The sequence below is a fragment of the Gorilla gorilla genome, chromosome 1 (assembly GCF_029281585.2).
Source record: "Gorilla gorilla gorilla isolate KB3781 chromosome 1, NHGRI_mGorGor1-v2.1_pri, whole genome shotgun sequence".
In the NCBI taxonomy this organism is placed as follows: domain Eukaryota; kingdom Metazoa; phylum Chordata; class Mammalia; order Primates; family Hominidae; genus Gorilla; species Gorilla gorilla.
In genome coordinates, this window is record NC_073224.2 from 121,307,432 (window position 1) to 121,330,409 (window position 22,978).

Consider the following 22,978-nt stretch of genomic DNA (forward strand, 5'->3'; position numbering starts at 1 on the left):
CCATTGGTAGTCAGGAAGGTGCAAAGGGTGTGGTGGTTATAACCAACAGTCTAGAGTTATTAATTTATGCTTATTTTTTGCTACAAAATGGCTCTTTGGTTAACTCCCATGACAGTTAACTGCCAGCCACCAGCAGGCTACCCACTTCAGTCCTCATTCTACCTGCCTTACCTAGACAATTTTATTTATTCTCATCATTTCAATGGTTAACCACTGTTATTTCCATGATTGTAAGATACACCATTAATTTAATAATACCTGGGGGTGGGTGAGGTGAGAAGAATCTCTATCATATTAAATACACAACATCTATTGTAAGCTTATCCTTACACTCCACAGCTAAAGACCTACCAATTTTTCAAGACTCGTTGCATAGTCATCCCCTCTGTGAAGCTTTCTCTGACAGGCTCCTCCTGGACTGGCCGCTCCCTTGTGGTGTCACAACTCTACCTTGCATATGCAATCACAATGCACAAAATGTCGACTCCTCAAGGGCAAGAACTGTCTGCTTCATCCCTGTACCCCCAGGATCTAGCCCAGTGTCTGCCATTAATTCACTCTATAAATATACATTGGGACCTACCATGTGCTAGGCACAGTCCCTGACACACATTGTTTATTAAACAAAAGAATTTTTAAAACATCTACTCTGCCATAAGGTGGGATACAAGGTGAAAATGTGAGAGCCTCTTAGGCCCATGCATTATTAGACAGAGATGGGGGTAGTGTATACATTTTGCTAAACTGAATGTGACCAAGTGCCACAATGTGTGGTTCAAACATTAAGCGTTCTGGGTGGTTAAGAAAAGGAAAGATGGAGGATGAGCTGAAATCTGAGCTTCTGAAGGTGCCAGGCCTCACATTTCTCTGGAGCTCCACTATCTTCCAAGGCCTAACATTAGGCTTGAATTCAAGGTTGATTGAATGAAATTGGGAAACTTCCCTGTGAGATTCTAGGGAAGAATTGGGATGGGGAAGAGAAAGGAATTACAGTGTGTATGAACAGAACCAGGAAAGGCTTGGCGGCAGAAATAAATTTTAAAAAAATTATTGTGTAAAATGTACATAGCACAAAATTTACCATTTTAACCTTAAAAATTTTTTTTTAGAGACGGTGTCTCACAATGTTGCCCAAGTGGTCTCAAACTTCTAGCCTCAAATAAAAAAAAAAGAAAGAAAAAAGAAAAAGAAGAAAAAGTGCCGGCCCAGTGGCTCAGACCTGTAATCCCAGTCTTTTGGGAGGCCGAGGCGGGAGAATCGCTTGAGCCCAGGAGTTCGAGACCCACCTGGCCAACATAGGGAGACTCCAGTGTCTACAAAAAATAAAAACAATTAGCTAGAGTGTGGTGGCACACATCTGTGGTTCCAGCTACTTGAGAGGTGGAGGTGGGAGGATTGCTTGAGCCTGGGAGGTCAAGGCAGCAGTGATCCCTGATCGCACCACTGCACTCCGGCCTAGGTGACAGATCCTCATTTTGAGACCCTGTCTCAAAAATGAAAGAAAGAAAGAAGACAAAACAAATAAAAACTCCTGGCCTCAAGCAACACCATCCCTGCCCCCGCCTCCCCCTGCCCCCACAACCTCAGCCTTCTGAGTAGCTAGCATTACAAGTACCAGTTACCAGGCCTGACAATTTTAAACATTTCTAAGTGTACCATTCAGTGGCATTAAGTACAATAACGTTGCACCACCAGGAATGAATTTTTAAGTCTCTTTCCAAAGATACCTGGCTAATCACACATTTGATAGTGGGGAAATAAGAAACATTTGTTGGTTGAAAGACGGATGCATGAGAGTAAAAGCAGTGTTCTTCCCCAGTGTGGGCAGTTTCCGCATAAGCATCTGCGATCCGTTTTGCATGTGAATGAAAGCCCAGTGACGGGCAGTGGGCACCAGTGCTGCTCCTTGCGTGTTTGAATCATGCTTGCTAAGTTTCAAGCAAGGAATGCTCCATTTCTCCCAACCAAGTCGGGCCTTTTGTATTCAAATCAAAAGCACAAAACTCTATTGTAGGGGAAAAATGAGTCTTTATTGGCAACCAGTGGTGTCCACTTAGAGCAATAAATATGAAGTCTTAAGAGTACATTCTATATGAAGTACTATAGCTATTAATACACTTGGGTTTTGTTTGTTTTTTAAATGGGTGTCTTTGTGGGGTGCTCTTCTAATCAGTGCCACAGGCGCCGAGGAGAGGGAGGGAGCTGGGTAAGGAAGGAGGCAAGCCCACCCTAGCCACCGGGGAGTAGGCAGAGTCAGGAGAGCGGGGTTCTGATTTTGCCCCTTCCCTGTGAATCCTTGGGCACCTCACCGAAACACTTAAGGCCTCTGTATGGTAGAGGTTGGAATCCGTGGCCTTTAAAAGTCCTTTCAGCTCCTTCGCTCCCATCTGCATAATTTTTGGCATAGGCCAAGCGGCTGGTTGGTGGGGTGTTTAGCTCAGGACGAGAGGCCGAACGAGCGGAGAGTTGGCTGAGGATAGACTAGACACGCGTGGGTGACTCCAGCGTGATGGAACGCGGGGTGTCCCGGGATAGGGCTAAAGCGATGGGATTTCCAGACGAGTCTTTCCCAGGCCAACTTTTAAAGGTCGGAGGAAAGTTTCTCGTGGGGTGGGGGCCCAGAGGGGATGGCAGGGTGGGCTCCGACGCCTCCTCGCCTTTAAGCGGGTGGCCCCGGCTCTTCCTCCGTTACCTGGAGCGGGGAGGGGCTTGGGAAAGTTTGTGTTTGTTGCTGGCAAAGCGCCGGATGGGAGGCGCGGGCGGGCGCTGCGGTTCTTCCCTTCTGCTTTCGGGAAGCGGTCGGGGCTGCACACTCGGATCGGCGGGGCCGGCTCCCGGGCCCGGCCGGCTGGAGGAGGGAGGGAAGGAGGCGGGAGGGAGCGAGCGGAGCCAGGGGCGCACGTACGCCCCAGCGCTGGGATTTATCGGCTCGCGAGGAGAGCGGAGCAGGCGCGCGGCCCAGGCGGAGGAGCGCCGACTCTGGAGCAGCCGGAGCTGGAAGAAGAGGAGGAGGAGAGGCGGCGTGGAAGGAGGAGGAGGGGGAGAGTCGCTCCCGCCGGGCGAGCATGGGGCGCCTGGCCTCGAGGCCGCTGCTGCTGGCGTTCCTGTCGTTGGGTGAGTGTGCGCGGGGCTCAGCGGGGCACAGGGGGACTGGCGGGGCCCTGGAGGGCTCGGCGGGGCGCGGCTGCAGCGCGCGGCCTGGGGCGCCGAGGGTGCCCGGGCTGCTCCGGGGAAACCCGGCCGGGGTGCGCGGGCTGCTCGGCCCGGCGGGGAACGGCCGCGGGGCCGCCCGGAGCCTGGCGCGAATCCGCTCGGGCCCCGCGCGCGGGGTGCAAGTGGCCGCTCCGCCAGGCCGAGCCTCGCCCCCAACATGTGCCGGGGGGAGTGGCCCGGGGCCGTCTTTCCCCAGGTCTCCCTACCTGTTGGCCGCCGGGAGCCCGGCTCACCTTGAACTCCCGGCCCGGAAGGTGCTGCGGTCCCGGCCCGGGTCCTCGGCTCGAGAGCGGAAATGTGAGCCTTTGATATGCCCCGCCATAGCCGCCGCCGGCCGGGTCGCTCTTCACCCAACCCGCGCGGAGTTGCCTTTCCAGGGAAGCGAGAGAATCCTCCAACTTCCTTCCACGAAGGTCACAGGGTGGCCTGGAGCGTTACAATGGAAATCGGCGGGCGAGTCCTGCCGTCATTTTCGTCGTGGCTAGATCTTCTGCCTCAGTCTTTTCTTTTAGCTTTTCTTGAAGCTGCCTAGCTGCGTATTTATACACAAAGACCTAAGAGCCTGGCTTCTCCAACTTTTTCTACCTGTTACTTTCCCTCCCTTACTATCCCCTCGTCTTCCACCCTCCGGAAACCCTGGGTGCCCCGTGAGGTTTTGGCCCAGCGCCCTCCCCCCACCCAAGGAATCTTTTGTGGGTTTTTTCCCTCTCCATTTTCCATTCACTCCATACACAGACACCATCTTCACGTAGATCCACATGGTGATCCTAGCCAGCCACGGAAATATGTTTATTAAGTGCCCACCATGGTACCCCAGGGCCGACTCTTAAATGCTTTGATATTCTTGGATCCTTGTTGTCAGTGTCAACCAGGACAAGATGATTCCTGTGACCTGGCCTGGGGTTCTCTTCCAAGCCCCTAGAGAAGGCGGCTCTGAGTCTTTCACAGAGCGCATGATGTGCGGTGTCCGTGCCATTCAGGTCCCAGCTGCATACAGGGCAAATGATTACTCTGCACTTATGGTCAGAGGGTTGCAGAGGAGGCCTTCTACAGCCACTCCCCTGCTGGGGACACCGGGGCCCACACTGCTCTAACCCCCATGACTCCTGCTGCTGATGAACCAGCCTTGCTGGCTGCTGTGTTTTCTTCCTTCACCTTGAAGGGATTTTCTGAACTGACTCCCTCAGAGAGCTCGTCCAGCCACATTGCTTCAGCTTCAGCCCATGTGTAGAAAGCTTCCAGATCTTCCACTTAGTTTTATTGCATCTTTTCTATAGTCCCTGATCCTAGTGCTTTATTTTTATTTTTGAAACAAAGCCTCAGTCTTTCACCCAGTCTGGAGTGCAATGGCACAACCACAGCTCACTGAAGCCTCAAACTCCTGGGCTCAAGTGATTCTCCCACCTCAGCCTCCTGAAGTGCTGGAATTACAGGCATGCTCCACCACACCCGGTGGTAGTGCTTTTAATCTTTACTTTTCACTCTGGGACCCTTGTAAGTTGTATGTTAGTGGCGCACTGCTGTTATAGTCCACACACATTAATTGACTTTATGTGTCTGGGTCAAGCAGGGCCATGGCCTAGGTTTGCACAGATTGTGCACTGTACAACTTCGGGAGCTGCTGTTCACTTTGTAGTCTGTGTGAATGACTCCCCCTAGAGTTGTGCAGTTCTCTGAACAACCTGGGTACCAGTTATGAGGGTGGGATGAGGTAGAACTTTGAAAACAATGCCCTTGAGTAATCATAATGAAGGGAGAAGAGGGGAGGGGGCAAAGAGAGACTGACAAAAACAAAATAGAAGTGGGGAAAGCACAGCTTGGGGAAATCTTGATTGTACTCCAGCATATCCTGTCCTGGCTGGATGCCTCCTATGAATTACACAGGGAATTTCTGTGGTGTCACCAGCCAGTACCTTTTCACCTAACAGTTCTCTGAACCATTGATGACCCTCCTGATAACTCTGCTGTCACAGAATCTCACTCGGTGTGGCTTCAGCCTGACCTCTGGGAAGGTCTCGCTGTGTTACACTGCTCTGGCACTGTACTGATCCCTGAAATGTAATATGTTGATAAACAAGATCATCTTTCCTCCTGGGGTGTAACCTGGGTATAATCGTGGTATCGCTGCTCTTCTTGACCTCCACATTCACGTAGTCTCTCAATTGTTGGCTCTCCCCGTACCACAGACTCCAGCTTCTTTCTTTCCTTCCTGTTTCTACGGCTACTGTCTTAGCCCAGGTCCCGATTGTTTCCCGCACAGTTGGTGTCTTCCTGGTTGATTATTTCCTCCAGCCTCCCTTTTAAGCTCATCCTTTTCCTAAATGATCATTTTTGGGGCTCCCACCTTTCTCACTGGGTCCTTATGAGTTTCCTCCAAGGAGATGTTGCCCCTCGTGTGTCCCTCCCCTCTGGTGTTCTCTGGCTCAGACACTTCGTTCCAACTAACCTGTTTGCTCTCCTTTATGTAGACTATATTAAACCTTCTGGCCCCTTCTACTTCTCACCTCTTACCTGTGTATTAATATTTCCTTTTTCCCTTGAAACTCACTTTCTCCATGAAGCCTTCCTAAGCCTACCTACCATGATCACACCAGAACCCACCCAGCCGCATAGAGCACGTTTCACATCCATTGCCTGTGTCTGACCTGTCTTGCCCGTCCACTCAATGTGGCATTTCTTGAGTGGCCACTCTGTGTGCAACTGTGTGTTCAATACTGGGAGTCCCAGACAAATGACAAAGACACAGCATCTCCCTAAGCGGCTTGTGGGTGTGAGTAGACAGAGAATAAAATAGCTAACCACAGGACTGAATGAAATACCTGACATGGAAACCAAGTGTGGGAAACAAGGAAGGGGATGATTAATTTTGACTTGGGGGTTGGGGCTGGTTTTGCTGAAGAAGTGACATGTGAGTTGAGCCTTGAGGATAATTAGAATTTTGAAAGAAAGGATAGAAGAGCATTCTGGGCTCTGGGGAAAAGCCTAAAGTGTGGATGAGTGAAAGTACATGGCTCATTGAGAAATGGCACGTAAGTTCCCTGTAGCTGGAGCTGGGAGGAGGAGGAAATAATGGGGGTGCAATTATTTGGGGGAGGAGGAAATAACAGGGGAGGAAAGGTGGGTTTGGGATAGATCCTGTAGGTTTTGCATGCTGTGCTAAGGAGTCTGGACTGGGAGGGGTAGATTTGTTGGTGCTCTGGGTGCTGCCAGCCAGTCTGTGCCCTGTCATCAGAGCATATATTTCCTTCATTGTATGTAATTGTTCCCTACTCTGATTGTTTCCCCTGGGGGCAGGGGCCACATTGATTTTGTTCACTACAATGTCCCTATTACGAATAGGATATATAACTCATACTGGTTGTTTGATACATATTGGCTGACTGAATACTTATATATGTCATTTTATCTGTGGGAATGGGTAGCCATTAAAAGTTTGTAGGGCGAGATTAACAGGACAGGGTAATGTGTTGAGGAGGATAAACCCTCAACTAGTGCAACATGAATTGGAGAGTACAAGGCATGGAGATTGTAGGGTGGGATTAACACATTCTCTTTATTTATGTCTTTATTTTTGCAAATCTATTGAGATACTTTTTTAAGTGTCAAAAGCATTACATCTGTATTTTAAAATTCAAATAATATAAAAGGACTTTGTATTAATCAGGTAGGCTAAACTGCTCTAACAAACTCAAAGCATAGTGGTTCAGACAATAGATGTGTCTTATATAACAATGTGAGGGAGATGCTTCAGAGGAAAGGGTTGGGTGGGAACCCTGCTTTACACAGTCATTCTGGCTCCCCAGCTGGTGGCAGTTCTGCTGTCTTCAACTCACAGTTTCTAAGATCACTTTGGTAGTCGTCATCACCATTCCAGCCCCTACAAAGGAGGAAAGAGCGTGGAGTAGAATATTTGGAGTCTTTGTGGGTCAGACTTGAAAGTGGCACACATCATTTCTGCACACGTTCTATTGGAGAGACTTTGGGCCCATGCCACACTAGCTGTAAGGAAAGCTGGGAAGCCATGTGCCAGCTACTATGGAAGAAGGGAAAGACAGATTTTGAGGGAACAGCTAACAGTCTCTGTGTTACTTATAAAGGATATAAGGTCAAAAGAAAAATCTGGGCTAAACACGTCAGCTCATGCCTGCAATCCCAGCACTTTGGGAGGCCAAGGTGGGAGGATTGCTTGAGATCAGGAGATCGAGACCAGCCTGTGCAACATAGTGAGACCCCCATCTCTACTAAAAAATAAGAAAAGTTAGCCGGGTATGGTGGCATGTGCCTGTGGTTCCAGCTACTTGGGAGGGTGAGTGGGGAGGATCACTTGAGTCTGGGAGGTCAAGGCTGTAGGGGACCATGATCACACCACTGCACTCCAGCTTGGGTAACCAAGCGAGACCCTGTCTCAAAAAAAAAAAAAAGGAAAAAAATGTGTCCACCCTCCTGCCCAGGCATAGCCACTCCTGTCTAACGTGTGTGTGTCTCTGCATACTGAGTATTTTGGTTTTTTTTTTTCCTCATAGCTTCTGTACAAGGCTCTGCACCTAATAGGCACAGACTAATAATAGCTACTATTTCTCGATTGCATATCAAGCGTCAAGCTCTGACGTACATTCTGGTATTTATTCCTCACAGCAATACTTTGAGAAAGTCACTATTATTTTGTCTTTATTACAGATAAGGAAACTGATGCCCAGAAAAGTTAGTTAACTTGTCTAGAGACATACAGATTCTTCCTAGCAGACCTAGGATCTGATCTCAGGACTCCATTCTGTCTCTGCTAAGGAAAAGTTTACTAATGTTCGCTAAACCTTATGCTGCGTATTGCTTGAGATTAGCTTAGGTGAAGAAAGATGATAGTGGTTTGAAAGTGAAAGTGCATTTAAAAATAGGAGGATCCAGGATTAGTGCAGCCCAGGTACACTTCCTGAAGGGAAGGGCAGTGCCAGCATGCACCTCAGAGGTGTGGCATCTCTGCAACCCTAGCAGGTGGCCATGCCGGCTCTGAGGACGGTCCGAAATGCAACTGCCTCTGGAAAGCACTGAAGGAGGAGGAAGGCCAGTGGGAGGAACCCTAGTGAATCCATCCAGCTTTAACAGTCTTTGAAGTGCTGTGGCCTTCAGAGATTCTTTGGCACTTATTTTAGCCTTGTTAACAGAATTCCTGTATCTGCCAAGCTGATTAATGCCTGCCCTGGCTATAATTATTCTTATTAGCCTGCTGAATAGGAACTCTAGTTGTCAGTGATCATTCCTTACAAGGCAGCAGGCTAGTCGGCATTTATGTGGCTATTTTGTTTTAGCGATGAGCTGCTGAGCTGATTTTCCCCCCATAGATTGAATGTACATTTTCATGTTGGCACTGCGTCTGACAGTTAAATAAGGTGTGTGCTTGTCTGTCGATGTGTGTCTGCATCTCACTTTATCAAATGAAGTTGGAAGGATGCTGTCCAGGCAGTTCATAGCTGTTTTGTTTAATTGCATTGGTTTCTTAAAGGCAGGGTTGCAAGGGTCATTTGATTCTGCTTTGGGAAAATAACTTGAACTGGCAAAAATTCTTCATAATTTATCTTCTGGAAAAGGTGAAGTGCTGCAGTTGGCACAGTCAGTGGTTTTTTCGATCTTGGACTATTTCTCCCCACACCAACTGTAGTCTTTGGGAAGCAACAGAATTAGACCCAGAAGTTAACACTGTCGTGTCCCAGCAATATGTGTTTCCAGTAGGCTGGAGATCATGGCTCTGTGCATTCGCTTGTGTTCTTTGAAGGCTGATTTCTCCACAATACTCTGTATTGTGTCACTAAGCAGCATGGTTCAAGTTTAAGTAAAATGTTCTGGGACCTTAATTGCATCCTGTTTCACACCTTTACAAGCAGTTGGAATGTGAAAATATTTACCTCACTTGGGGTATTTCATAGGAGTGGAGAAGAACCCGTGGCTACTGTTGCTCTGTCTAGGATGAATTTGGCTTAGAATAGTGAAGAGTGGAATTGTGCCTAAGGGTTCCAGGCACATTTCAGAGTGGGTGCTACCTTGGAATCCTAATGAAATAGAGATAGTGGGCAGACAGATGAGTTACTTCTTGGAGCTTAAAAGTGACTCCAAGCCAAGAATATTCTGATAATGGCTCTTCCTTGCTCTTCTTTAGAGCTGGACTAGACAGAACTCCCCAGCTTATGGGCCTCAGTAAGGGACTCACATGGATTTCAGGTGGGTTGTCATGATACTGATACCCACAGGGCAGGGGCTGCCTCTAAATCCAAAGGCCTGCTTACCCAGAGAGCTATACAGATATTATCATTTCCTGTGTGTGCCATGATTTGACGAAGGATGGCAGTTCTCTCCTTCACTTGGTGAACTACAGCCCTTTAGCCCTAGCTTTGGAATGAGCTGTTTGAAGATGCAAGGTGAGAAGCTCAGTAACACAGCTAGCAGCTCATTTATTCAGCAAATATTGAGCAAGCGCCTACTATTACACGCCGGGCATTGTTCTGAGGATTGCTGTATGAGCAGAGCAGACTCAGATCTGCCCTCAAAGAGTTGGACAAAATGCACTAGATGTCAGAAAGTGGACGATTGAGATGAGGGTCAAGGGCAGGTTCTTGGAAATGCCTGCAGTGAGGAGACAGGAAATGAAAGGGAGAGTTCTAGGAGTAGTCAGGGAACGGGAGAAGTACTGGGAGAGCACGCTGTCGGAAGCCAAGCAGAGATGGGTGTGAGTGGACTTGTTAAAGAGGGATTGGTCACATGCTGCTACAGAACTGGAAGGATAAAGACAGAGAAGCCCTTGGATATGGGCACTGTGAAGTATGCCCAGTGAAGGAGGAAGGGAAATCACAGAACTTGAGAAGTGGGTGGGGTGGGGAAGGAACTCCGAGTCAGAAACGATCGCCCACCTTTTCAAGTGGTGTGGAGCAGAAGACCACTGTGAGGGTAGTGGCTCAGGGCACGGCAGAACCAGATCAACTTAAACAGGATCCAGGCGTCTCTAAGCAGGCCCACAGGCCAGCTGGGAGACTCTGGTGGCAAAGGACAGGCTGAAGAGCAGTGAGCAGGCATGACTACTGGGTGTGGACTCCAGAGAAGTTGGCACAGGGGGGTTGGGGTGCAAATAGAAGCCCTAGCCTTGAAGAGCCAGAGAGGAGGGAAGGGAGAGGGAGAGGAGGGAAGGGAGAGGGAGAGGAGAGCATGGAGAGAGCAGTGTGATATGGCATGCAGTCTCTGCAGTGATCTCAGACTTTTCAGCCCTAAGAGTAGCCCCAAAGCTTCCCCAGACATGCTAGTTAGAGGTTTTCTATATGTTCCCTTGTTCCCTGTCTCTCTCTTTTTAGGACAGGGTCTCACGCTATCACTCTGGCTGGATTACAGTGGTGCAATCACGGCTCATTGCAGCATGAAACTCCTGGGCTCAAGCAGTCCTCCCACCTCAGCCTCCTGAGTAGCTAGGACTGCACAACCAGGCCTGGTTAATTTTTTATCTTTTTTCTAGAGGCAGGGTCTTGCTGTGTTTCTCGGACTGGTCTCAAACTCCTGGCCTCAAGTGATCCTCCTGCCTTAGCCTCCCAAAATATCGTGAGCCACTGCGCCCGGCCTGTATGTTCCCTTTCTTTATCTGCACACATATAAAGTTTCCTCTGTGTCCCTCTGGATGTCTTCTTCTGTGTTGATTGGTGGAATTAACTTACTCTCTGATAGCTTTTAGGTCTTTGGCTGTTAGGCAGAATCTCTAGCACAGGGACTCTTGCATTTTATAATTCATCTTTCTCTTATTCACATTAGCTAAGAAGATTTTAATAGTTTGTATTACAAATAAACCATTACATGTGTGTTTTTAAAATCTACTTCTGTTCTTTATACCCTTCCAGCCTTACTTCATCTCCCAATTAAAAGAGGAAAAAATAGGATTCAGGCTTCAGAATCAGCCTTTCATTTGAATCCTGTCTTCCCTCAGTGTGAACGTTGGACAGGTTTTCTAACCTCTTTGAATCTCACTTTCTGTCTCTGTGAAATGGGAATAATACCTCTCTTGGAGGTTTTTCCATGAAGATTAAAAACAATATATTTAGAAGAATGCAAACATTAGTGTATGTAAGTTCCTAGAACTCTGCTACCCCAACTGTGTTCTGTGGACCACCAGCATTGGCAGCACCTGGGGGAATCTCAGGTCCAAACTTGTGAATCAAAGTTTGTATTTGAACAAGATCCCCAGGGGATTCAAATGCATGCTAAAGTTTAAGAAGCATGTCTGGAGGAGGTTTGGCATACAAATTACTTGGTAGTCTGGGCTTTCTCAGTGGGACTGAGGCAAAGCCATGGTCAGAGTCTGAGCTGGAGGAGAGTGGGCTGGGGCTGGACCCCATGGGAATGTGACAGTCATTCAGTTAGCAGTGAAGGATGGAGGATAGCATAGGTCTGTAGTAAAGGCAGTGGGCCTAGTTTCGTGGCTTTATCCCACCAAGTTTGGCAGCCTAGGAGGGACAGCATCATGTGGTCTCTCCATGGAATGAGAGTGGAAGGATGAGTGATAAAGGAACCGAGGGAACTGATGAGAACATCACAGGAAAGATTAGCCAAGGAGTACACGTGGGATAGGCAGGTGAGTGGGGCTTCCAGGCTTGATGCACCTGCAGAAGGTTTGAGGGCCTGGAGGGCATGATGATGGCATAAAAGCAGATTCTGAGGTGCAAGGGAGTGGGTAGTCTAGGAAAGTAGGAGGTGAGGATCAAGAGAGGTAACTTCTGAGTTCAGGGTTTTGGCAGCAGAGATCTAAGGGGAGATAGGCTGGATGGCTAGTAGTGACATAAGCATTTATTCAGAGTTTCTGCCTCTTCCACCATTTTGGCTGGTTGAGCTAATATCTGACTGGGTTGGGCCTGAATGGATTAGGAGAGAGGGGTGTGACTTAGAAGCATTAGCCCTAGGCGTTGTGGGGAAAAGGCAGTAACCTATGACTAAGATGAATTGGGGGTTGGGGACCAGGTGCGATGCAAGAGAAACCAATATGAGGGTTCTTTCCTTCCCAATAAATTCCTGTCTACCTTTTTTGTAGCATTTATTTTGTGCCAGGCACTACGCTTTTTTTTTCTTTTCTTTTTTTTAAAGAGAGGGGGTCTCTGTCACCCAGGCTGGAGTGTAATGTTGCAGTCATAGCCCACTGCAGCCTCAACCTCCCAGGCTCAAGTGATCCTCCCACCTCAGCCTCCCCAGCAGCTGGAACCAGCAAATGCAGTTTCCATAGATGAACTTATTTAGGAGGCTTCATAGCCCCATGAGAGTAGGCACTGTTGTTACCCCTATTTAATAGATGAGCAAACTGAGTCACAGAGGTGAAGTCACTTGCTCAGGGTCACAGTGTAAGTGGCAGACCTGGGATTCAAACCCAGGTAGTCTGGCTCCAGAGTGTGGGTTCATAACCACAGTACACTAGTCTGTCTTTCCATGTTAGTCAAAATATATCTTTGAAAACACTGAAAGGAATTGATATAATTAGCTAAATTGTAATAACATTTGTTTCCTTGTCTTTCAAGACAGGAGGCTTGGATTTTGGCCCTTGTCCTTCTACTCACTAGTTTTGTGACCTTGGACAAGTTGCTGAATAGCTCTCAGCCCCTGTAAAATAAGGGTTGGGCTAGCTGATCCCAAAGGTCTCCCCTTCCATCTCCAGAATTCTTTGAATTCATGCTGACCCCTGCTGTTGGCCATGTGGCCTCTTGGCCCAGCCCTGGCTTCCTGCCCATCTTCCGAGCACTCCTTATGATTCTGCAGCCTGTGCCTGTTGTCTCTCACCTGGCTGGTGCCTCTTCACAACAGTGGGTTGGTGCCTCTGAGGGCTCTGGAAATTGTTTGGTCCTTGTGTACGCGACTGCTGCCTGATTGCAGCCCATTTCCTGCGCACTAAGGATCTTTCCCTGTGGTTCTCTAGGGTACAGAAGTGTCCCCACCGCCAGGCTAACTGGGCTTTCAGGCAGACCCCTGGGGGAAGTCACAGAAACAGTAAAACCAATAAGCCATTTCTAGATGACAGACTGTTTCTTATCATTACCGATTTTTTTTTATGTGTGCAAGTTTTGATTGAGGATATCAGCCATGAGTAAGCTGGGGCTGACCAATCAAGCCTCAGCCCTCACAAATGTGACTTGCGTCTTCTCCCTTCAGCCTAGGAAAGAGCCTGGAAGATGTTCCACAGGTTGCCCTTTTCCCAGTATGCCCCAGACCACAGTGAGAAGAGACACAGACATCTTGAGATGTGTATAAATATTGCTACTACTTTGGCTTTTACACCCTTCCTGAAGGGTAGAAGAGTTGAAATACTTTTGTTTTTTTGAAGCAGGGTCTTGCTCTGTTGCCCAGGCTGGAGTGCAGTGGGGCAATCTTGGCTCATTGCAACCACTGCCTCCCGGGTTCAAGCAATTCTCATGCCTCGGCCACCCAAGTAGCTGAAATTACAGGGATGTGCCACTACACCGGGCTAATTTTTGTATTTTTAGTAGAGACGGGGCTTCACCATGTTGGCTAGGCTGGTCTTGAACTCCTGGCCTCAAGTGATCCGCCTGCCTCAGCCTCCCAAAGTGCTGGGATTACAGGTGTGAGCTACCGCGCCCAGCCGAAGAGTTGAAATTCTGATATCTCCAACCAATAGACTCAGCTGGCTAAAAAATGTGCCCCTAGTATTTGGGGAATTTCTTCCTTTTCATTGCTTTGGTCTGAACAAGGAAGGTTCAAAATGATGCTGGATAAATACCACCTACTAAAAGGATACATTCTAGAAAGTCTACATGTTACAGAAGAAACTTATGTGTATGAGCTCAGTCCTTACTGCATCTTGGCTGCTGCCTGGCCCTCCCTGGCTACTTTGAGGTGCTACTGTTGATGCTGCTGCTAAGCCTAGTGATTTCATCTCAGTGGTTTTGGATGCAGATATTTTTGAGGCTTATCCCTTTAGGATGTACTGAGAAGAGAATATTAGCTGATTTGGTGTCTGTCCAGTGTACACTACTTTGCTTATGTTGCAGCGAGGAGTTAAAAAACACACACATTTTTGGCACAACTATTCGTTTTCCCATTTTCTGAAGGCTGGCGCATTGAAACGTTTTCTTATTTATTAGAAGACATTACAGTCCATCATCTTTGATTGAGAAATCCTTACAGTAAGTTCCAAGTTAAGACCATAGTGTGTAACTCACGGCATGACACAGCACAGGGTACTGAGTCACATTAGTCAAAGTAAAAACAGTTATGACCCTTGAAGGAGTAAATTATTTGTGTCCAACTTTACTTTTCAATACAGGACATTGCTACTTTGCTTTGTAATCTTTTTTTTTTTTTTAGTACTTCCGCAGCATTAAGGGAATATTGACTCTGTTTCTGACATTGTGCAAGATTACAAAGTCCAAAATGGAATGGAACCAGTTATAAGTGAATGGCAGAATGGATCATAGGTGTTTTTTTTAAAGGCCTGGGTGAATGAGTTATTAGATCACTGTACATATGGGACTGTCACAATTATAGAGATGAAACTGAGGCCAGGGGCTGTTATTATTGAAAAGTTCCATGGAGCAGGTGGGGCTGGAGAGTCGGGAGCCAGGAGCAGGAGGAAATGCATTTCAGGTATGAAAGTGGGCAGTACGGTTTCTCAGAGGTGGGAGTAGATAAATGTGTACAGGTTGGTGTCCCATTTGGGGATTAGCTAACTTCAGCTGGAAAAGTAATAGAGACCTTAGGGGACATGGATATTAAACTCTGGGGAAGGGAGGTTGGTGGAGAAGAATGTGAGCAAAGTCACCCTGAAAGATGTTGGCAGCATCACCAGCGCCCACAGAGCAGCTAAGAGCCGGCATGTGTGAGGCTGGAGAGGTCCGCTGGAGCTTACAGGAAGCCAGCCTGCTAAATTAAGGTGATAAGTCAGGCCATAATCCTATTTTTGGTTGTTTCTTATGAGAAAAACAGCTCACAAAACAATTACTGATGTTCCCCCCAGATAGTTTATCAGAGCATTTCAAAGGACTGTGACCTGATAAGAGACACATAAGTTTTAGAGCAATGATGGGAATTTTAGTTGGTTTTCTATGGAAACAAGGTTTATGCAATCATGTGATCTATTCATCGGAGTCCCACTTTCATTACCATTTATCCCACAAACAAGTTTCAGCGGAAACAGTAGTATGAATCCCAGGAAGCCTAGTGTCATACGTGGCTCATAAATAATTGGGGAAGGTACCTTTGTTAGCCCATCTAGGGAGGGCCACAGAGGTAGCAAGGTGGCATATGCTGCCCAGTGGTACCCTCAGGGACCCCACATTCCAGCACCGAGTTAGCTCACACCACAGGCTGCAAGGTAGTTATCATGCAGCAGGATGTGAGTTTGGGTCATTAGAAAACAGCAGTGATGAGGCAAGCTCTGCTTTCTGTCCGGTATGTTCATTTAAGGCATTTGGGCCTCAAGACAAAGAAGTGTGAAAACTGAGCACATAATCAAGTGTTGGTGACCCCTCTTGAGGTTTTCCCAAGTACCCCTCCCACCAGTCCTTAGAAACGACTGGAAGATAGATGCACACAACACTTTCTTTGGTTTATTTATTTGTCTTGGAATTATTTCCAGTTATTTGATTCTTTGGATTTCAAGTAAAGCCTCATTTCCTCAGTGAAATGAGGACATGTTGGACCCAGGAGTGCTGCCGCCTACAGCATGGGCCAGCCTGCGTCAGCTCTTGGTGATGGGCTGTCACTCAGCCACCTTCCGTGAGAGCACAGCCATCGGTTTGTGATGATCTGTTTATTAGGATGAGCATTTGTGTGTCTCACCCAACCGTAAGCAGCTCGAAAGCGGGATCATGTCTGTTTTTGCTTACCCCAGCATGTAGGAACTTGAATCTTTGAATAATTGAATTAACGTATGTGCTTAGAAAAATGCCTATAAGGTGTATATATTATATATATTTAAAATTGTGGACGTTAAGTTATAATGGGGGCAGAAGATATCTATGTGTCCTTTTTACTGTCTTTCTTATGTGTGCTTATTTATCTTCTTTTGTTTGGAAAGAATTGTGTGTGACTTCATTTCTAAGACAGGTTTTTGTGGTAGAGTAGGAAAAAATGAAATCTATACATGAAAAAGAAGGGGTGAGAAAAGTCTCCATTCTTCTTCCTGTGGATTTTCTCGTTTTTTTCCTTGGCAGCTTGGGTGGAAGACAGATGACTCATGAGTTCTCATTATTGTTTCTCCACTGCCTCCACCCCTTCCCTTTGCAGGATTGATACAACCGTTTCCACCCCAGAATGGCATAGGCTCCGTTCTTGGGCTTCGTCCTGGTTGGTCATAGTCTAGAGAAGCAGACTTCTTCAGTCCCAGTGTATGCGTCAAGTGCTTCGTGGCTGGGTTCATTCAAACCATGGATCATCTGCTTGTCATCACGGTTCTAGGGAGCAGCCCACACTGAGCCACATCTGAGCAAAGGGGCAGTAGTACTGCCGCCTGTAGCGTGGGCCTGGTCTCACTGCGTAGTTAATAACCACTATTTATTATCTGCCCCATGTCGAGCATTATTCTGGATCTGGGGGCACCTAAAAACATAGATCGACACAGTCCTTTGACTCCTCCAGCAACCAGTCTAAATGTGGAGGATGACACACACACAGGAAGAGAGGTGGCATGGACGAAGTGTCATCCAAGGATTGTTAAACGAAAGGGGAAACAAACTGAACATTAAAGAAAAGGGAGAGCATTCTGGGAGTACTTTAGGCAGAGGTGTTTTTGCAGAAAAGGTAAGTATGATCTCCTGTACCTGTTTATATCACTACCTATGTCTCGTCTCTACCTGTGCATGTATTTTTTTTTTTGAGACGGAGTCTCACTCTGTTGCCTAGACTGGAGTGCAGTGGCATAGTCTCGGCTCACTGCAACCTCCGCCTCCCAGGTTCAAGCAGTTCTCTGCCTCAGCCTGCTGAGTAGCTGGGATTACAGGTGCCTGCCACCACGCCCGGCTAATTTTTGTATTTCTAGTAGAGATGGGGTTTCAGCATCTTGGCCAGGCTGGTCTTGAACTCCTGACCTCGTGATCTACCTGCTTCAGCCTCCCAAAGGGCTGGGATTACAGGCGTGAGCCACCACACCCAACCTGCATGTAGTTTTAAAGGCATCAGTGCCATGTCTGGATTGGGGACTTTTGTAAGGATCCAAAGCACCCAGATAGTTGGTTTTTACTAGCCCCAAAGAAGAGTGTAAATAAAATTGATGAGGTGAGTTTTGGGGTTTAGAATCCTGAGATTGTGTCACTTCCCAAGGTGCTGAGAACTGGTCCCTTGATTGACGCTGTGTGTCACAGTTGCCCCAGCCACATGCTCTGCGCTTTCTGTATTGAGCCTGGTGAAGGGCTATTTTTGAAAATTCATTGATGAAGGGCTGTTTCTGAAATTAATGACATTATGTACTTTTTGTTAAGCCCCTGGATGATGATCCAAAGATCAATTCTGGCCCTAACATTCCAGAAGCTCATTGAGATAGGAGTGATCACAGTCACTGCATCAGCAGGCATGCTGCTGGGCTGGGGGTGTGGTGATGAGCAGTCCCTCCAGAGTCTCACAGGGAGGCTGACAGGCAGTTGGCTCCAGGTGATCGTGGTGGCAAGCAGACCCGCAGTGGGCACCTTCTAAACTCTGCCTGAGCTGGGGGCTGAGGTGGGGAAGGATCAGGAAAGCCTTCAGCAAGCTGGACTCATTTGAACTCATTAAGTCCTGATGATCAGTAGGTTTTTGTCTGGCAGAGAAGGGGTGGGTAGTTTACTTTAGGCAGAGGGAAGAGCACAGAGAAAGCGATAAACCAGCTGGCGCTGTGGCTTACACCTGTAATCCCAGCACTTTGGGAGGCTGAGGCGGGCGGATCGCTTGAGGCCAGAAGTTCGAGACCACCCTGGCCAACATGGTGAAGCCCTGTCTTCATTAAAAATACAAAAATTAGCTGGGCATGGTGGCACATACATTTACTCCTAGCTACTCGGAGGTTGAGGCATGAGAATTGCTTGAACCCAGGAGGCAGAGGTTGCAGTGAGCTGAGATTTTGCCACTGCACTCCAGCCTGGGCGACAGAGAGAGACTCCCTCTCAAAAAAAAAGAAAAAAAAAAAAGATAAAACCATTCATAAGAGGATATTGGTTTTTAATAAATGAGGAAGACTTTTTGCAGCTAGTGTGGAGGGTTGAGTTGTAGGGTCATTTAGAGGGAAAGGATTGAGACTGGAGAGAAAGTCCTGAGTGTAAAGAGCCCGTGTGTCACCTGAAGGAGCTTAAGTCTAACATCATAGATGAATGTGTCTGTTTTTTCCTGATTCTGCCTACCCTAAAAAGCTGGAGGTCTCTCCTTTCCTTTATTTACTTGATGTTTTAAAAGGTCCTCATCTTATTGGGGACTCATCTCCTTCCAACTTTTCTATAAGTCAACATACTGTTTCATCTTTATCGACTCTGACACTTGGCCAGGTGTTAGCTCATCAACTTTCCATGATTATGTGGTTCTGCACACAGTAGGCGTGCAGCAAAAAAATACTGAATGAAGGAATGAAGTATCAGACTGTAGTTAAAGTGTTCCTTAAAGGGCATGTGAACCCAGAGTCTTTTTTAATTTAATTCCCTGCAAGCCAAACTGTTAAACAACACTGTACTCCTTACTGAGCCTCATCAGGGAAGCTCGGCATAGACCGTTCATCACCCATGGCTTCTAGCACTGTGTCTACAAATGAGAAGGGCAGGCTTAAAGTGTTGTTGGGGAGGAGGGATGGATGAGGCAAAGGAGGAGCAGACAGTGGATCTAGGGAACAGTCAAATAAGGGGAGAGAGGACAGAGCTGCCCAAGGAAGGGAGTCGGGTTGGTGGGGAGTTTCCCCAATTATCTCAGGTGCCTTTTATGCTCATATGCAAGTTTAAACACAATATGAATCTCCCATTCTCTTAAACTAGAGGCTAAAAAGAGGACCAGGTGTTCACACAGAACTTGGCAGATGATGTTGGCCAGTTTGAACGTGGAGAGGATTGAAAATGGCTGAGCAGGGAGGGATGCTGAGCGGTGCTTGGGCCTCTAGCAGCTGTTAATTTTATAGAATGCGCTAAAATAAACCTTGTGGATAGATCTTGCCTCAGCCTTTTCTATCTCTGGTCCTTGGACAGAGAATTGTTTAAATCATTTCATGTTTATTGAGTTATTTTGGTTAATCATCAGTACAGATTGCCTCTAAGTGGTTTTTGCATCTTTTTTTTTATTATCGCTTGGTCACATAACTTCTCGGAACCTCAGTTTCCTTATTTAATACTCTCAAGGTTGAATATTAAATCATATGAACAGGATTTGCAAACTATAAAGCAATGCTATGCATGTAAGGTGTCTTTTTTTTGCCGGTTACTGAGTCTTTAAGGGCAAATTGTCTACTCAATACTTGGTTTACTGTGTTAGGATTCCATTAGGGAAGCAGAACCCTTATAAATATTGTGGAATAACACATGTATTAGAGGAATTAGACCTTACACAATTATGGAAGGAGTTGGAGAAGTGAAGGCCTAAAAAGGAGAGTTAAAGTATCAGGGAAAAGTCACTAGTCAGCTGTCTTGAAGCACTGGCAGGTGGACAAGTTGAAGCGTGAAGAGGAATCTGGAAGCCAGGCAGAGTGGGCTGGTTTAGGGTTCTGAAGAAGGGTAATCACTTAGCTCCGAGATTGCAGCCAAGCATCTAGTGGTCTTGGGGTCATGTTGGTCCATAAGAATAGCATTTGGGAAGAAAACAGGAGCAGAAAGAGCAAGGACAAACGGGTGTCTACTAGCACCTTAACATCTGTCCCACACTGCCTTTAACCACGAGCCATATACCAAAGTACTGGCTGCCGCTTGACTTCCATCTCCCAAATCTGACATGAAGTTCTATTTTGTCCAACCCTAACCTGGAACTACACAGATAAGAGGATTCTGGGATATGTAGTTACAGCTTAGCCAGGTGACAAAACCTCATAATTTCATAATGTAGAATTAAAGGTTTGACATGGTTCTGGCCTCCCAGGATCTCTCAAAGGCCACAAAACTGGAAGCAATGTCATAGTTATATGATCTAGTGCTTTACTAGTAAGAAGGAATTCAGTTAGTTAATGATCCAGTCTTGAAGAAGTACCGTGCATTTTTGTTCCTCACTTGTTGGTGGCACTGTATGTCTTTCTGCCTTGCTTACCTTTTTTTTTTTTTTTTTTTTGATACAGGGTCTCGACCTGTTCCCTGTTGCCCAGGCTGGAGTGCAGTGGTGCAATCATGACTCACTGCAACCTTTGCTTCCCAGGCTCAAGCCATCTTCCTGCCTCAGCCTCCCAAATAGCTAGGACCATAGGCACATGCCACCACGCCCAGCTAATTAAATTTTTTTTTTTTATAGAGACGAGATCTGTGTTGCCCAGGCTGGTCTTGCACTATTGGCTTCAAGCCATCTTCCCACTTCAGCCTTCCAAAGTGCTGGGATTACAGGTGTGATGCAGGAGGTAATGGTTGTCTTGGCAGCAAAAACTAAGAAAAGTTGCATTGACTGTGAAGAGCCTGTCAGTACTGATGAAATGCAAAGTCTTTGTCGCCTCCTTTCTAATCTTGTTTGATTTGGAGAACATGTGTATGAAGGCTGAAAGAAGATTTCCAGATATAAATGGCAGGATAGATAACATTAGAGCCAGAACTGTCATGTAAATGTCAATTAGAAACAAGATTTAAGTCTCTGGACCACCCTTCTTACCCCCTGTGGCTTGTTGGTCACACTGCCCCTGCCTCGTGTTTCTGTAGCCAGGCACAGGCTAACAAGGACTCAGAGAGTGCCTGCTGTGATAATTTTAGCCCCTGGAGAAAATAACAGACTTTGTGAGATTTAATGGCCACACCTGGGCCTTGTCATCACTTAGTATTCTTTCACCTTTTTGATTGTCAACTCTGATATTTCCCTCTGTGACCACAACCTCCTTGCTTTACTCCTTTCAGATTCCCTCCTATCTGTTGAACCTATTCTTCATCCTAATTGTGATTCCCTGATTTTGAACATTCTTCCTTTTCAGTCCATCAGGCCATTCTCACTTTACTTGGCTCTGAATCCAGGGTAGACTCTGGTGGTCAGCATTTCAGCAGTGAGCTTGTTAACAACCTGGGACCCTCTGTCATATTTCTTTGCCAGACCTCACATTGTATTACATTTCAGTAATTCACACCAATCGTAGTTTGTAAGCCTGAACTTTATGATCTTGCTGGGGAAAATCTCAAAGTCTGCCCATCTGAGATTCCAGCAAAGTCCTGGCATCTTTACCGCAGCTCAGCTCTCCTTTGTGTTCCTTTTGTGATGGTTTCCTATTATATTTCTTCTGATGCTTATTCTAAACCTTTGTCAGGATCTTTAGCATCTGAACTCCTTTCTACTATTTTACTGAGACAATAGAGACCAAGCAAAGAAACCTCAAGCTTTTGCCTCAAAACTTTTTAATATTTTTACTCCTTTTCTCTGTCTAACCTGAAAAAAAGTAAGGGCTCTATCTTTGGCTCTTTTTCCTCACTATGTGTATTCTTTCCCTAAGTGACCCCAGGCAACCTGTGGCTTTAAATACTCTGTGTGTGCTGATGACTCTCTAGTGAGTATCTCCAGCTTGGACCTCCCCACTGAGCTCCAGACTTAAACATCCAGCTGCCTACTCCACTGCACTTCCACTTGGTGTCTGATAGGGACCTCACATTTAAAATGACCAGAAGACAACTCTTGCTTTCCTTGGTACAGATTTGCTTCCCTCTAATTACTTTGCTGTCTCAGTAAGTGGCATCACCCTGTATGCCAGATGCTCAAGCCAGAAGCCTAGATCATTCTTGATTGCTCTCTTATTCATTCCCCACATTCAAAAAGTCAGTTTGTCTTTTCATTCATATACAAGTTAAGTCCTGAATCTGACTACTCCTGAGAGTCACCACCACTGTCAACCAAGGCCGGTGTTCATCAGCTTTTGCTTGGTCTACAGAAACTTCCCCCATGCTGGTGTCCTTGCTTCCAAATTGGCCCCATATAATCTGTCTTTCCCACAGCAGTCAGACTGAAATTTCTACAAAGAAAGTAGGCTCTATGATTTTCTCGTTGATGTGCTTCCCATTTCAACCAGAATCCAGGGCCCCTGCCCCCTCATTCACTGTGATCAGTCACAGTGATCTTTTTTTTCTGTACTTTAAACACCCAAGCTTGCTCCATCACAGTGCTTTTATATTTGCTGTTCTGTGTCTGGAGCAGTTTTGCCCCAGAGCTTCAATCACTGTCTCTTCGTCATTCTGGTCTAAACTCAGACATGACCCTCTCAGAGAGGCCTTTCCTGACCACACTTCATATTGTCATATTTTAACTGAATAGCATTTGTCAGTGGGTCTACTTCATCACTGTCTCTTTCCTAGAACACAGTTTTCTTGCAGGCAGGGACTGGTGGCCATGTGTCCCCAGTGCCTAGAAGGTGCTTTGGGGGACTGACTGGCTGACTTTGCAGGATGAACCCCCTGCTTGCTGCTTCAGTGCCTTTTTCATGGTTGTGCCTTCTCTTCCCTACATCTTTGTTCCTTCTCTCCTGGCTCTTACTTTCCAGATCCCATACCCGTCATTGAAAATGCGCCTTCCTGGAGGTTGCCAGTGATTACTTAGCCATCAGTTCATTTCTCTTTTCTCAGCACCCACCTTCCTTGACTTTTCTGCATGTTTGACATTGTTGTTCATTTTTTTCAAACAAAGGCATATAGTAGGAGTC

At 46.7% G+C, this 22,978-nt stretch overlaps 1 protein-coding gene across 1 annotated transcript in view; it reads left to right on the top strand.

The window, feature by feature from the left end:
• The first annotated feature begins 2,439 nt into the window (after positions 1-2,439).
• The window catches only part of PTGFRN (prostaglandin F2 receptor inhibitor), an 80,888-nt gene continuing 60,349 nt past the window's right edge, over positions 2,440-22,978 (top strand). The window contains exon 1 of the mRNA XM_031014572.3: positions 2,440-3,114. Within this exon, the coding sequence (XP_030870432.3) occupies positions 3,066-3,114 (49 nt within the window). The 5' untranslated portion in view covers positions 2,440-3,065. The remainder of the gene's footprint in view (positions 3,115-22,978) is intronic.